The sequence below is a fragment of the Anas acuta genome, chromosome 1 (genome assembly GCF_963932015.1).
Source record: "Anas acuta chromosome 1, bAnaAcu1.1, whole genome shotgun sequence".
NCBI classification, from domain to species: domain Eukaryota; kingdom Metazoa; phylum Chordata; class Aves; order Anseriformes; family Anatidae; genus Anas; species Anas acuta.
Window position 1 is genome coordinate 140947423 of NC_088979.1, and position 12822 is coordinate 140960244.

The window sequence follows — 12822 nt, forward strand, 5'->3', positions numbered from 1 at the left end:
ACCAGACACAGGTGACTTCATGCCACAGAAAAGCTTTTACACCAGCTGCTTGCAGCTGGGAGAGGGCACAATATGTGCCAGGAGGGCAGGCGAAGGACCCACCTGACAGCCCCGCTGGGTTTTACACACACCTCCTCGGCCAGCGCCCCAGGATAATTTCCAGGATGCTTTTTCCAGGGGAGCCCAGCTCCGACCAGCTGCAAGGCCAAGCTCAAACCACGCGCCCAGGTCCAGCACGGCTGGAGCCAAACACAAAAGGCACCTCTAATAATTTGCCTCTGTCAGGGAAACCCATCGCTGCTCCGGGAACACAGCCAGGCATACACGATTTTTCTCATCTCGTTTACAGCTGGAGCGGTTCGGTTTTCACGCCAGCTGTGAGGAGCCTCTGTGCCCGGTTGTTCTGTGCCAGCGCTGAAGCTGCTAAAAAATGAGATCAGCTCAAGTCTCCGGGGCAAACGCCTCCGGGCTCGGAAGCAGCAACAGCTCTGGTGTTCAAACACCGGTGCTACAGGAGGAGAGAAAGGCAAATGTGGAGATTTGAGCTCGTTCTGGAAACACCAGAATGAGGGCTGAGCAGGCAAAGGCCGCACACCGGGTAACTGCTCACCCACACACAGCCCCCGTCCCCAAAGCCTCCCCTCCTGGGGTGAGCAGGATGGCCCACACCCAGGAACCGGCCCCACGAGGCTGCCCAGGTGCTGCCCGCTGCTGAAATACTCGGGGATGCTCACACGTGGTGCTGCCCTGAGATCCAGGCTGGTAGTCCTCCAGCTGTAGCAATTCAGATCTAGGGATCTCCTCCAAGGAGATGAGCTTTTTTTTTTTTTTTTTTTTTAAGGAACTTTATCCAAAGCACATCAGCTGGCGCTCAGCACTTCTGGAAATCAGCCTTGAGAATTGGGACTTGAGCACTGAAGACAAATATAGAAGCACTGACCAGCGGGAGAGGTTGGCTCGAACAGATTGCTTGATGGCACACAGCAGGCAGGGGAATAAAACAATAAAAAGGAAAAAAAAAAAAAAAAAAAAAAAAAAAACCAACTTGGTTTTGCAGGGAAGCCTCCAACAGCTTCAACCAAAACAAACTCAGCTCCTTTGTCCTGATCACACATTTAACTTACTTCCAGCTCCTTTTAAGAAGTTGGGCAGTGGCCTTAGATGTTCACACCGATTGCAGTGCTTCAGTCCATGCTCAGGCCAAGCCCACCCTTCGCAATGAATGAAGCAAATGATCCCAGGGAGAGGGCAACACACGGCCACAACTACACGCAGAAGAAGTAGGACATACAATTTAGGACTGCCTGTGCAACTCGTAAGTATCATTCCAGTTTTTGAAAACAAAATAAACCCAATTCATCTTCAAACATGGTAGCTTTTTTTAGTGCAACTCATGTAATCTGGTGCAGAAGCTCTCCACGCTCCTCGAACTTGCTTTGCATTTATAAAAAATACCCATCCTGAGACATCAAGCTGACACAGGTTAGTTACTGGAGCTGTCTCTCTCACAAGGCTCTGCAAAACACCCATCTTGTGTCAAGTGACTGATAAACAGCCCAGCTGTGGATGCTCAGGCTCAGTGTGAGCCAACCCAAGAGGAGGATCAGGTGGATCTCGTTGAGGCAGCTCACAGATGGCTGCTGACAGCTGAGGGAGATGCAGGAGCACCAGGAGGAGCACCAGGCTCTGCCCCAGGCACAGGGCTGTTGGTCAGCCTCGCTCCCTCCCCAGCCAAACACAGCTCCTTCCCACAGCTGCGTGCCAGATGATCCGTCCCTTACGTGGGTACAGCCTGGGAGACATTCCCTCTGCACCACTAATTCCAGCCCAGCCTTCCAGGAGAGCTCTTCCCAAGCTCAGCTGACCCAAAAGCCCACCCCAGCTGAAGTCACCAGCACCTGCCCTCCTCCCTCCCCGCTCTTGTTCTTCCATCCCTCCCCCTTTTCCTCCTCACGAGCTCACATGAGAAACGGTGCCCCAGGCTATTTCCCTGGGGAAGTTCAGAAGAGCTGTGTGCCAGGGGATATCTGACAGCGCCGAGCAGCTTGATGAGATGGTGGCACCAGGCCCACCCAGTAACACCTCCCTCCCCCGTGCCACTGCCGGCACTGTACTAGAGCTGGTGACTCCAGAGAGCACGAAGTGAGAGCCTAAACTAGACGAAAATCCTGCTTCTCTGCCAATTAGCACTGCAACTAAAAGGCAGCATGGCCCACAGACATCTTTGTCAGACAGCAAGCATCAGCTCAACGCTATGTGAACAAGCCCTTAGGCACCAGTTTGGTTTCTGGACTTTTACCTGTGAACAGCGGGAGGGAAGGAAGCCAGCACAACTCCTTCAAGCTTCACACACAGCGAAGAAAAACCCCAGCTAGACAGTGCTCCATTTGGTTCTTTTATTAGCGAAGTTAAGAATACAGCAAGTAATAAGATCCCATCTTACATGGAACCATCACCGGAGTCCCCAACCATCAAAACCCCAGAATGTGCTTCATTGCTTTCAACAGTAAGCAATTTTTAAAAAGAAATATACTGAACAAGGCCACTATTTAATGGGGAAGGAAAGAAGCTGTAGGTCCTAACTATTCTATGGCAATAACCTGCACACAGAGCAAGCAAGCCTCTGACTGCTGAGAGTAAGGCATTCAGGTGCCAACCTGGGAAGAGTTCTCAGCAAGAGCTACAGAAAAGTGCACAGCTAGGTTGCTTTTATTGGAACACACAAACTTCTTGAAGGGAGAGACTGACTGGGTTCAGAATAGCAGGTGGAGTACTGTGTTTCTGTAGTAGTTCTGTGCTGTGTAGGACCAGGTTACAATCACCCTTCAGGGAGTGAACGTGGGATGAGCCGGGATGGAGACGGCCGCTTCTGCTGGTACTGTTACAGAGGTATCCCAAAGCCGTACAGACGGCTCTGATTCGGATATGCTTCCATACCCTGCTTCCCTCAGGCACCAGCCTGCTTCCTGCCAGGCAGCTCCACGCCTTTGTCAGGGACGCCAGTGCTGCTAGCCCTTACATCCAGCTAATACTGCTCTTTAGTTCACCTTTGTACCACACCGACCTGTGATAAGCTGCTTCTGGCCCTACTGGCATCCAGCGTAGCGATCCTACTGAGAACACGTCCCTCTAAGCTCAGACTGCTGCAGCAGCTCTTCCTGCAGCCGACCTTGCTCTCAGAGGCTTTACAAAGACTCCAGTCGAGGGGTGAAGCCTTAATATCCACCAGTCAACTTCACGAAGGCATTCTGCTTCTACTTGACTCCATTAGGCAGAGTAACTCCCCGAAACACTCAGTAACACCCAGCATACTAAAAGATCTTTGCAATCTACATTTTTCCCCTTGAAAGACAAAAAAACTCAAATTTGCATTTTATTTAAAAAAAAAAAAAAACACCCTTTTACCTCCCTTCTTTGTGAACTACAGCATTTTATGAGCTGTTTAACTCATCACAAGAGGTAATTGCTCCGAATTTCCAACTAAACGCTCCAAGCAATACCTGTGCCATAACAAACAAAACGTTCAAGTTTCATCTTACAACTCCAAAGATTCTCCTTCAGCCCGGCTTCTGACTAGGCTCCAAAGATCAAGCTACATCAATTAAGCAAGAGCAGGGCATACACCTCCCCTTATAGAGGAGGTGTGTCTGCTCCACAGCAATCCAACTGAACTCTTCGTTTCGGGTTTAAGAAATACCAGCAGTCCCATTGCTAAGGTGCAGATGGGAAGCAGACCTAAGGAAAAAAATGGAACTGCATTGGGCCGATTGTGGATTTTTCCTCCTAAGAAGAAAAACCTGCAAAAACTTCCTTGGCATATGGAGCCTGACACATGAGAAGGTAATGTGCTTGAGGTCTGCAGTAACTGTTCACTCCAAGCCTTGGAGCGCACAGCTTCCTCTTTCCAGTCAATCTTAACCCCATCTCTGTTTCCCCTCACATGCTCAACTATCTTTTGACAAGTGCGTTACCATCGGTTGTTCAGACAAAACAGGGCAGGACTCACTCAGACAGCAGCCATCTACTCAGCAGGGGCCTTTGGGAATAGGCAGGCACTGATGGAGTCGGACCTTTCGCCGTCCCACGTGCAGTTATCCCATCACGCTGCGATTCGGATGATGAGAACCAAAACAGCTTACTGTAAGATCCAAAACTATATTGGCCGAGCAAGCTTGGAAGGCAGTTGTCCCACACAGTTAAGCAGAGCACAGATGGATCTTTCAAGTTACTCAAGTAGAACTGGCTAACGCTGTGACCCAAACGACAACATGACTGATCCAGCCTTCACAACCCTCGTGTACGTGTACTGAGCCTACTCCAAGTGCTGGCCAGGACCCCATGCTGCCCAGGGGCATGCCCAGGGCACGCTGGCCACCAGGCAAAAACGCAGGGCCAACATGCTTCACTCCTGGGAATTTTACCTGGTCCTCCTGCAATCATTCATTTTGTGCAAAATTGAAACAGTGTGTGGTACTTGCATGTTGCATTCTTTACAAAAACCCTTTTCCCCCCACCCATTGTTTAAAACATTTATATAAATTTATTTAAACAGAAAGTTAGAAATCTTATTTACAATTTGCTTTTCTCCCAAAAGAGCATCTAAAATCAACTCCCAAACCCTCCAAGAGGATATAAATTTAACCTCGATTTTTTTTTTTTTAAAAAAAAAAAAAAAGGAAACTGCTAAGCTATCCCTCCCCACTTCTACAAATAAATATGGCATTGAACAGAAGCCGATTTGGAAAGGGTCCTCTGTAGCTCAATCTGTAGATCCCAAGAATAAATTAGGGTTTCAGAATTTCCTGGTCTTCAAATTGATTCATTCCATTGCTTGAGGTATAGAATTTATCTTGATTAGTCAGAATCCCCATGAAGCTCTGTGCTCCATCAGCTGAAACTTGGATTCTTCTTAGGTATTCATTTCACTAGCCTGTATGCTTCAACCGCGCGTGCGGTGCTGTTTTGGTTACGACCTTGGGCTGAAGCCTGGTGTTACTGCATCCCCTCCTCTTCTGTGCAGCCTCCTCCCACCGTGAAACGGAACTCCTGGAGGTTCGACACCCCGTGGAAATGCACAAAGGCGCCAGCCACTACAAAGACGTGGAACAGCTGATGGGAGTGGAACTGCGGAAGACAAAACACTTGTGATCAGCCAGGGGACTTTGAGTAACTGGGGGCTATCCCATCTCCAAAAAAGCCATACATTCAGCTGAAGTACACAGTAACACGTAGCAGTACCTCAAACCACAAGCTGCAGAAGTAAGGTGTGTGTTAAGCCCAGCCCTCTCCTACCATTAGAGGAAGGATCAAGTTCTCCACACGCACATCCCCACGCCCTTTTCCTTCAGTCATCTGAATCAGCTGATCAATCAGCACGTACACTACATAAAGGCTACAGCATATCTTTATTAAGGGACAGGAATAACTTCAAGGCTTTGGGCAAAAGTCTTAAAAATAACATGTTAATTAGTTCCTCAACAACACTGACTCATTGTTGATAACAGGGCTACCTCATACAGCTAACGCATACAAACTCTGCTCTGGTCACAGGTATAAGTTCTACCATCTAGATTTTCAGAACATTATTTTACTTCTCTGCCACGAAGAAACAGAGCAGAAAAAAAAATGGTATTATGTGAAAACATAGAAACAACCAGATGTTCTCAATGAATGCCCAGGATGCTACTGATTATAATAGAGCAGAATGAAAACCATGAAGGGGCTACTTGACAAAGCACAGCCTTGTTCTAGGGAAGCTATACCAATATGGGTAATGCTCCAAAAATTTCCATAAATGTGTATTTGTAGGCTCCATGGGAAGCTTGGAAAAGAGCTGGTGGTACACCAGTGCTCCTGGATCATATCTTACTATTGTAAGAAGGTTTAGTTTGGCCATTTATATTATACATCACCGATGTTTACACCTAGTGAACTGGGGCCATGCAGAAGTTACTAACAACCCAGGCCTTACTCTCACTTCTGATCATCTTTAAGGGCCTTAAACTATTTTAATGGAAGCACAGTTGCCTGACATCTCTCCCCATAGGTCTGCCTCCCTCTAATCTCTATTCATGCTCCATTCAATTTTTTTCTTTGCATCTTTCCCACAGATCTCTATGACACAGTCTTCATGACCCTAGCCCTCCTCCCAGCTTTTCCTCCCTACCCACACCACCTTTCTTTCTTCTGGGCCAGAGATCCCTCCAAAATTTTATCGGTTCTATCCAGTGTTTCCCCTGGCCTCACAAAATGAGAAGCCAGACATGGTGAAGATATGAAAGAAACAAAAAGGCTTGCGAAGTGTCTCACCCATCTATTAAAGCTATCTAGCACATGTGCTGGGCTGAACTTGTATGGCATCAGTTAACTCAGAGCTGTGATAACTCCACATGAGAGGCACTAGGTAGGCTGGGCTCAGAGAGCCCGCAGTTGTTTGGCCCCTTAAGATCTGTGTGCCTGGTGCAGTGGTTTAGTACTTGAATTAATAAAAAAACACCATTGATACAACATCCTCCAGCCTCAAGGGGAACCAGCTTTCACATTGGTCTCCTCATCCAGTCATTCCGTAGACTCACCCAGATGTCACACTTGCCAGGGAAGAATCTCTCCGGGATGCGGGCAGCATAGAGTGCAGCACCAGTGATGTACAGGCATGCCATGAGTGCCAGCCAGCCTATCTGCCCCATAGTGGCTGCTTTCAGGAGCCCCTCAGAGATGACAAAGTGCAGGGTGGGAATAACCCCACTAAGACCCAGACCTAGAAATACTCCTGGGAGGTAAAGAAAATGTGGGAGAGTCAGCTTTGAACACACTGGCAGTGAAGGGAGACAAAAAAAAAAAAAAAAAAAAGCAGTGGAAGGAAAACTCAGTATTGGCCAAAGCAGAAGAAAGGTGACAACTCTTGAAGCTGGAGGTCCCTGAGGTAGTTTTAACAGAGGGAAGTTAAAGAATGCACAGATTTCCTTCATATACCAGAAGCTACTTAATTAAGTGTTCCAGCAGATATTAAAATTTTTCATTTAATGATCGTGTCTGCCAGCTTTAACATATATTACACCAGTTACACAGCTGGGACTGTAGAGGGCACTGAGACTACATGAATTATGTCACACTTCAGCAAATCAAGAGCAGGACAACAAGGAGAAACAAAGACATTATTTATCATATTCTGTGCAAACGATCCCAGTAAACAGAAAAACATCACATGAGCCTCGCCTGCCATATAGGAGAATGTTGTTTACTCAGATTTCATCAGCAAGTACAGAAATCTTGGTGAAAAAAGGTTGGGAAGGGGAATAGGGAGGAAAATAATCATGACCCATCACCCACTGATTATTTGAAGTATAGAAGGCTGAACTCGCTGAAGGTACACCAATAGCTTGTCCAAGAAAACTGGATTTACTGACACTCAGATTAAGCAACAAGAACTATTTCTATTCAAACCAGCTGTATTCATATTCCGTAACTGCCCATGGCAGCTTTCTCTTACTCTCTACCCCAGAACATGAAAACAAATTTGTTTTCATTCCTTCTATCCCATGACAAGAAAAACTAGGCTTTTGGTCCTAAATAATTATTTTATCTAGGCAAATTATTCAGATTAATAGAAATCATTGAATGATTTACTAGTGTCAGAGCTTGGTGTTACAAAACAAATAGCAGAAGGCATATACACATACACACACCAAGCAGTCAACCATTTTTTGAGAGCAAAGTTGCTAGAAATGCTTCGTACTCCCTTCCTCACTGCGTGTTACTGTCCATTTCAGGAATGCACTTCCAGGACTCGCACCAGCCCTTATCTGTGCATCCACCTGGCTATAAGCAACACTGAGAAAACCCATCAAGTTCCCAATCAGAGAATATTATCTGTCTCTAAAACCAAGCTCTAAGTCCTAGTGAATTTTTTTTTCCAGTGACAAGTAGAAAGCAAGGAAAGAAGGCAGACTAGAAGCAAAACAATTAACTTCAGGTCTTACCTGCCCTTACACCCCGGTATTGAGGGGTTGCAAACATGTCCCATTGTGAGACAATTATGGCTGCGATGCCCAGGACACAAATCACAATCAAGTAGATGAAGCAAGGCTGCGGGTTGCAGTAGAAGGAGTAATACAGCCATGGTACAAAGCTGCCCATTATGAGAAGTGCAATGCCAGAGTAGTCCAGCCTAGAAGGAAACAAAAATCAGTTTGACAGGAAATGTAAGCCTTTCGAAGTTCCCATACTAACACTCTTTCTAGCAGACCAACAGACTGCTACTCACCACGAAAGCAAGTTTTTCTCACTACTGCAAACTAACTTCCTAACTGCAGCTCCTCCACCAGTGCCCTCCTACAGCAATGTATCATCTCGAGAGCACGTAAGGTCAGTTTTGAACAGTCATCAGAAATACATACAGCAGGTCTTAGATCAAGGCCTTTTGAAGGAAACTCAAAATTTAAGCTTTGGGTGAGGAAAAAAAGCAGCACAAAATGCTCTGAACACAAAGAAGGGCACAGTACTTTGTGAGAGCACAGCCAACACAAACTCTTTAGAATCTGACAAGTGAGGGTTTGTTAGGCATCAGCTTAAGTGACCACTGGGGAATAATGTCACAATTTCTCAAACAAGCTGCTTTTCTAGGGACCAATGAAGAAAGGAATTCCCACAGCCACTGCTTATTACCAAACCCCGATAAAATGCTCATAGAAGAGAAAATTGGGTTAATTCTGTAGTATGGGATTTTAATTGCCGGGTTACTTTACAGGTGGTCCTGCAGATTACATAATCCCATGTTGAGTAATCTTAAGAAATAAGAGATCCTTAGCAGCCATCCAACAGAAGAATGTGGAGTAAAACCAAAAGACCAAGATACCTCGATACTTATCAGAGCTGTCTTACAGAAGAAAGTTTAAGATTCAGAGGTACCCAGAATAATTGAAGGGACAAGCAGTGACAGTTGCATCAAAAACTCGAAGTCCTACAACTAAGCTCTGGGTGTATTACTTACAGCAGCAAGATGCATGTGCACACCTGCTGAACAGTAGAAAAGGAAACAGTTTTAAGACTAAAGAAACAGCATAAAAAAACCCATGCTGAAACAAAGAATGATTAGAAGAAACTGCAGTGAATCTCTGCTCAATTCTGTTCCAAAATTTTCAGAGCAGTCATGCAGTGAACCACTCCTACACTGGGGAGCCAGGCATAAATTCCAGCCCTGTTTTCCCAACTGTTTCCTATTTGGCTCGCTCTGTCCTCTAGGCACTTACTTGGAGAAGAGCCGGGAAACACCTTCTGAGTGGCAATAAACTGTGTGGAAGAGCCATGAGAAGGAGAGGCAGAGTATGGCTCCCAAGAAGAACAATCCAACAACCACTTTCTCCTGCACAGGTGCTACAAAGGACATGTTTGGCCGGAACATGTAGAATATTCCCAGACACAGGAAGAACACACATCCTGAAAAAACATACGGCAGAAAGGTGTCAAGTTCGTGCATACTGAGAGCTTTTCTTTCAAAAATCATGACTTTAACATACAGGAGTGCAAAGCAGGGGAACTACATGACAACCAGTAGCATACATGTAGAATAAAGTTCCTCCATACTTCAGTTACGTATTCCAACCACATCTGTCTCAAACTGAAGCCATATAGACTTGCATGGACTCTGTATTTTCACTCGTTTTGCAAGATGCCTGACAACTGGCTGTGCATTCTCAAACAACAAAAAAAGTCTGCTGCATAATGAGAATGGTATAGTTTGAAGAAATCCTTTCCCTTCAAGGCTCCTTGCAAGCTGAAAACCACTCATACAAGCGGCAATGCAAGTGTTTTCTCGTGGCAAGAAGGATCTCAGTTAACACTTACACACCTGGAAATAAAGAGCATCTACTGGTAATCTTTTAGTGATCAGGAAATTCCTTATATATGGCATTCAATACAAATGAATGCATTAACAAACCCCATCCAGCCTTGGTGGAAGAAAATAAGGAGAGGGACACCAAGCTAGTTTAACAGGTTCCTAATGGAATGATAATGCTGACCACCCCACACCCCCTTCTATCTTGCTCTCAAAGCAAGAAGGCAAATCGACAGTACCTAGAAGATGTGTCCAGATGTTACCAGTCTCTGTATGTATTCTGAAGATACTCTTGAAACAAGCCCGGAAGGAAGGCATGGGTGGTCTGTGTCCATGCAACAGGTAGTCGTTGTCCTTCAGCCAGTCAGGTAGAACATCATGGGGAATGACTCTCCATCGGCCCTCCCATACCTAGAGGAGTGAAGGTTTTGATTAAATACAGGAAACTGAGTTCAAATAAGGCAAAAGTCAGAAAACCCATATTAGTAGAAGTGTTAGAGTTAATGTAGGAGTGCAATAAACTGAAAAGGGTCTGATGGGATGTCTCTGGGGAAGAGGCTTTACTCTTGAAACGTAACTGTTCAGTCACACTTCCCTATTCAAAACAGTACCATGAAGTTGAGCTGCACCACCAGAAAGAGAAGCACTGCAGTACTTCAGAAGAGAAATCTATTGGGCTTTTTTTTTTTTTTTTTTACTGCTAATGAAGGGAAAGCATTTAATTTATTTCCATGTTCTGTTATGAAGCAGATTTTCACATATCAACCTCTCCGTTTAATTGAAGAAGCCTACACGTAGCTCTCTCCAAAAAATAAATACAAGTGAAAACCTGTCCTGTGAACCATAAGACAACCTGACTGTGTATCTGCTGGCATTTGGGGGCAGTCTAGTAAAAAGGCTACCCGTCAACACTAATATAGGGCAGAACACATAAAGTGGCAAGAGCCCAGCAAGAAGTGTCCAAACCCCTGTCCAAGTTGGAAAAAAAGTTCTCCCACACTCCCAGAACAAACAGTGACAGGTCAGTTAGGGCAACAGATCCATGACTCAATTCCATCAGATTTCTTCTTTAAAGGAAGAGATCATGTAAATGCACACATCTATTCTTGTAGCTGGTTCCAAATGAACAAAGTGTGCATGGCTGTTAGCGCTGCTTCAGTGGCTTAAGATACATGTAGTCTTCAGTTTGGCTTCAGAAGCAGCACCACCAAGCAGAGGGGTAGCGGGGAAGTGCTTTATGTACCGGGGTTGTTTCTGCAGTGTTCGTTGGTTTTGGCGTCTGGCTAGTAATACAGGAACGAGCCTGAAGAATCCTGCAACACTAAGTTTGAAAAAACTACATTCTTATTTCAGTTTCAACATCAAGAGCCTAGAGTTTTTAAGTCCATTCTGTTCACTCCTTCGCAAAATCAAGACTAAAATACTTAGAATAACCATCCCAGTTACAGACTAGGTGCTTAAATACGTTCAGCAAGAAAAAAATAACTGGTTTACTTCATGAAACAAGGATTTCAATTGAGGTAGGAACAACAGGAGAAAATTATTTTTACACAATCCACCCTACAAAGCATCTAAAAAGGAAAAAAGATGCATAGCAGACAAAAAACACACCACAAGTAACTTGGTTCCCTCTGTAAAAATATTAAAGTAGTTCATAAAACCAGTAGGAATAAGCATATAAAGGGATAGCACCTCCTTTACCAAGAAAGGAGGTCCAGGGACTGATATAGAACACACCCCGTAGCTTTAAAAAGTAACAAAACTTGAGCCAAGGTCAGTAATTACAAAATCTACAATGGATTGACATATATAGTTTTAATACATCCTCATTTTCTATTCGAGTCAGGGACAAAGCTTATTCTACAATGGATGCAAATGGTGCCAGGAAAGCAAAATATTTGCAAGTCTAAAGAAGCCTGGAAAAAAATGACCTTGTAAATGAAAGTGCCTTGAACCAGAAACACTGGAAGCAGAAGGCTTTTATTCTGCTTTGCACTCACAGGTGTTTCTCAAGAGAGGCTCCTCAGTTGCACGATCAGCTTTAGAGTCTCTTTTATAACCCCTATTGTTCCATGCTTTCCAATTTATTCATTTATGATAGACTGAGATCAAGGGAAGTTGCAATGTTACTAGTTATAACGAGAGATGCCCATTCAGGGATGGTGTGTACCTGCTCTCTCTCACATTAGCAGCACTGTTTTTGCACACAGTCTGTTGTCCACTGGAAGTTCCTGAACAAGGAAGTTACCTTGGCAGTTTCCACAGGCCCTTACCTTACACACGAATTCTTCCATTCTCTCCATAGCATGATGGGCTTGTAGAAGAGGTGACATACCCATAAATCCTTCTTCTTCTTGAGGTGACTCATCATTGTGGTTATTATCCTCAGAACTCTGGGGAGAAAAAAAAAAAAAAGAAAATGCTTTTAGGAAAACGAACAGAGAAAGATGTTGTTTTCCATACAAAACTATGATTGCTAAAGGTGTTGGCAAATAAAGAAGTTTTGTTTCCTTGTCCTCCATTGAGGAAGGAATTCAAAATAACCAGCCAAAAAAACAAGATTGCATTTTCATATATCTGAGAACAACTCACATGCCTGATCCATTTTATACTGCTTTCTTCCAAACCTGGTGAAAGTATATGTTCCTCTAAGTTATGCTTCATTGAAGCCCAGATATGGAGCCTGAGGCTTGCCGTCTAACCCACCCCTAGGGAAGGCTTACTACCTATTTTATGTTTCAATGCCGCTACATCTGACTTAATACCACTATAACATATCTGGCATTTTAAGATAATAAAAGCAAGGCAAGGCAAGAAATCCATTTACCTTGCTATAAATGCTTTTACTTCAATTTTTAGTTTGAATCTGAAGATCTATTGTGTTTAACTGAAACTTCTGCTCAGCTCGTAATCCAGCAATGGACATTCACTCATTTGTCTGAAATTCAAGCTATTCTAGAAACTACTAAGCTACTTCTGCCAGCTAG

General features: G+C 44.5%; 1 protein-coding gene across 3 annotated transcripts in view; it reads right to left on the minus strand.

Annotated features, from left to right (window-relative positions):
* Window positions 1-2382: 2382 nt before the first annotated feature.
* The window catches only part of ADIPOR2 (adiponectin receptor 2), a 44248-nt gene continuing 33808 nt past the window's right edge, over window positions 2383-12822 (minus strand). For all 3 annotated transcript variants that reach the window (XM_068661080.1, XM_068661070.1, XM_068661076.1), the window contains exons 3-8: window positions 12109-12228; window positions 10075-10246; window positions 9249-9435; window positions 7980-8167; window positions 6576-6769; window positions 2383-5124 (exon numbers count right to left, since the gene is read on the minus strand). In XM_068661080.1, the coding sequence (XP_068517181.1) occupies window positions 4993-5124; window positions 6576-6769; window positions 7980-8167; window positions 9249-9435; window positions 10075-10246; window positions 12109-12228 (993 nt within the window). In that variant the 3' untranslated portion in view covers window positions 2383-4992. The remainder of the gene's footprint in view (window positions 5125-6575; window positions 6770-7979; window positions 8168-9248; window positions 9436-10074; window positions 10247-12108; window positions 12229-12822) is intronic.